Genomic DNA, 3133 nt, shown 5'->3' with positions numbered 1-3133 from the left:
TCGAACAGATAGGCGTAATCATTTTTAAATAATCGTATTGTTTTCTACAGACATGAAAAATTGGGAACAAAATACAAATACGTTATAATTTATTATTACGTATCTGAAATTTTGGAGGATTTCGTGATCTTCATTCTTTATATGAAATTCCAGGGTGTCGTCGAAGAATTTTTAACGAATCTTCGTCTACATCGAACGATTCGTCAACGTATCGATTTCATTATCAACTTATTTATTATCAACTTGTTCGATTGGGTGAGAAATAATCGCGAGACAAACTTGATGTAAATAAAAATATAAAATCGATAAATTAAACCGGGTGTAAGAACTTCGAGAAGTTTGTAATTCATTTATCAAGTATAATTTGACAAAAAATTGTGAATCAATTTCACAGCCACCAAAACGCGATGGTGAAGTTTCATCGCAATTAAGACGCTCAGAACCTACGCGTAGGAATTCTAATCTACGCATACAAATTCATACGTCGTAGAATTCCTCACCTATCGAAGAAAAGGTGAGAAAAAGTATCTAATAATCGAACCGGCGCTCGTTTCCTCGATCGGCGGGCCGATCAATACCGCGGATCCCAAAGTCGCCACTCTTGGCGAACTGGACGATCCTATCAACGGTGTCTTGGAATCTGGCGAATAGTTGCTGTGCCTCCGGAGCCGTCGTAGATTGAAATATGGCCGCAGCGTAGGCGGCGGTAACCTGGGACACAGCTTCCTGTGCAAGACTGGCGGCCGCCTCGATTCCGTCCGACGGATGACCGTCAGCCTGAGCGGCGACGACGCGTCGCACGTATTCCTGTATAAGTTCGACGAGACGATCGTCACTGAGGGGCAGTTTTCCGCCGGAAATGGCCGCGAGGGCGGCTCGGATGGCGGCGTCTGCGTAAAACCGGGTTAAAAAACTTTTGCAAGGTAAAACGTAAGATCCTCTCCTCTTCGCTCACCTCTCAAGACCCCGCGCGCTTGGGCGTCGGTCCGCAGGATCAGGACGGCCGTCAGGAGCGCGAGGATGCCGAGGTTGCAGCGAAGCCCTCGAGGAGTCTGCATCCTTGCGACAAATGTTCGTTACAAACTGCGCGAATCAGCCGATCAACGCTCTCCTTTTATAGCCGACATTGTACGCGCATATGTGCGCGGATGCAGTTCAGAGGCGGGAGAGACTCGTTATGCGTTGCGCAAATAGAATCGCTGCGACGATACATTTAGTTTTTTTTATTATATCACAGCGCTGGTTGCCGTACCTTCAGAGCGTAATCACCTCCGTGATGCAGACGGCCGATCCCGTGCGTTTTCGGAGGAACGCGACGGCCGAGTTCTCCGATCCGTGACCAACCGCCCGCACTTCCGGTTCACCGATTCGTCCGCCCCCCCCCCCCCCCCCCCGCATTGCCACGAGCTCGAAATTCAGGCCTCCGGACACTCAAGGATCGTCTTTCGACCAACGTTCCGTTGCACGTCACACCTTCCATTTCCTCCGACGAAGTCGAAAGACGTTGGATCAAGCCCTCGACGAGGGAACGAAACGGCGCGAGGAAAACTAGGAAAATACGGCCGCGGTTCCGCTGATGGAAAGCGCAACGTGCATGCGTCGTGGTAGGCTGGACGATAAGCGGGGGAGGCGGCTTCTTCCGGCTAGAGTTGCAGGCCAGTGTATGTAATGACAGTCCGGTAATGTGTATCATTCCAACATCCTGGGGACGACCGACGTCCTTTCTTCGAAACGCTGCCAATCCGCCTTTCCCCCACGTGCCACGGAACGCCGCGGCTTTCTACAACGCCGCGGTGAATCGTACCTGAGGACACTTTGCGTCACGTTTGTAGAACGGAGCAAAGGCGTCGATGATGTCTCAAATCGAGGCGCGAGTATCAAACGGCTCCGGGCCTCACCGCGGACGTAATCGGGGTTCTCGATCTCGGAGACATGCTGGATAAGTCGCGATGTTGAGCAGCTCTTCGGCATTCGCGGGGTGCCCCGCGAACAAGAGGATCCATCCGTCTTGACGTCGGGGGTCGCCGGCATTGTGCGTTTGTCTTTTGGCTCCGATAGGAGAAGAATGAGATGCAGGGACAACGCGGGCTGCGCGCGCCCTCCGTCACTCCCTGCGGGCCCAGGGATTCCGACGACTCTCATTGTCCGCCGGGCCCGCACTCACACCTAGTACAGTCCGATTCACAAGTCGACCCGGTGCCCCCGAGGTCCCCCGGAGTTGATCCAAGATCTTATCGAGTCCGTACACCGACGTGCCTAGACCATCGAGTCTACCATTATCGCCTCGTCACCCGTATCCTAGCCTCTAGCCTCCACGCCTCGGTTATCGAACCAAATGATCCATCGCCCGACCCCGCGATCGATCGTTACCTCGACGATTTTCCAAAGCGTCAAACTCGTCCCATCGACGTTCAATTCGCACCACTTTCGAGTTTCGTGGCTTGTCTCCGAACGATACTGTAACGGCAACGGAGTTTCGGCGTGTCGTGGTCCGATCACTCGACTCCTCGACCAAACTTCATCCCAAGCGGGTTGCTCTCGAGCTCTCGATTTTCGGCTGAGAATCCTCGTGATTTCGCCGATTCGGGAAAGTCGCGTCGCAGTTGGACGTCGCAGGCGACTGGCGAGGATCGGAGCTTGAGGACGTGGCCTGGTACCGCATCGGGGCAGGAAGCCGTGATTCGGTACGGCTCGATGCAGGGGGTTCCGCCTGAACAAGCTACGTCACCGCCGGCCGCCGGTTATGGAGCGATTCGAGTGGCGAGGAGAGGCTCGACTCATCCCCGAGAGAGCCGGGCCACCCCCTTCGAAAAATAAGGGAACCCGTGAAATTAATAAATTTATATTACCAGCATGCCCACCTAGGTTGCGGAGAACCTCGCTCTCGATCGCCTTTTGTTAGGCTTAGATGGGACCGCATGTACGGATGATATTATACCCAGAAGCAAGCGGCTGTAACGCGGATACACCGAAACGAGCCCTCATTTCACATTTGACACACAACGGGACTCGCGCTGCCGCCGGGAAATGGGAATCGGATTCACAGTTGGCTCTGAATTAACCTCCCGACCCGGTATTCTTTCCTCGAAGATTATTATTCCTCAAAATTACCATGCTTCGCGCAAGAACTCCA

General features: G+C 53.1%; 1 protein-coding gene across 1 annotated transcript; it reads right to left on the bottom strand.

Annotated features, from left to right (window-relative positions):
- Window positions 1-335: 335 nt before the first annotated feature.
- Window positions 336-1072, bottom strand: LOC124183832. The gene is made up of 2 exons (XM_046572901.1): window positions 956-1072; window positions 336-890 (listed from the first exon to the last, which is right to left on the bottom strand). The coding sequence occupies exons 1-2, from the start codon at window positions 1056-1058 to the stop codon at window positions 529-531; spliced, it is 465 nt and encodes a 154-aa protein (XP_046428857.1). The 5' UTR covers window positions 1059-1072; the 3' UTR covers window positions 336-528.
- Window positions 1073-3133: the final 2061 nt, after the last annotated feature.

This window comes from Neodiprion fabricii, chromosome 1, assembly GCF_021155785.1.
Source record: "Neodiprion fabricii isolate iyNeoFabr1 chromosome 1, iyNeoFabr1.1, whole genome shotgun sequence".
NCBI lineage: Eukaryota > Metazoa > Arthropoda > Insecta > Hymenoptera > Diprionidae > Neodiprion > Neodiprion fabricii.
Note: the sequence above shows the minus strand (reverse complement) of the source record. Positions and strands in the feature narration are given on the sequence as shown.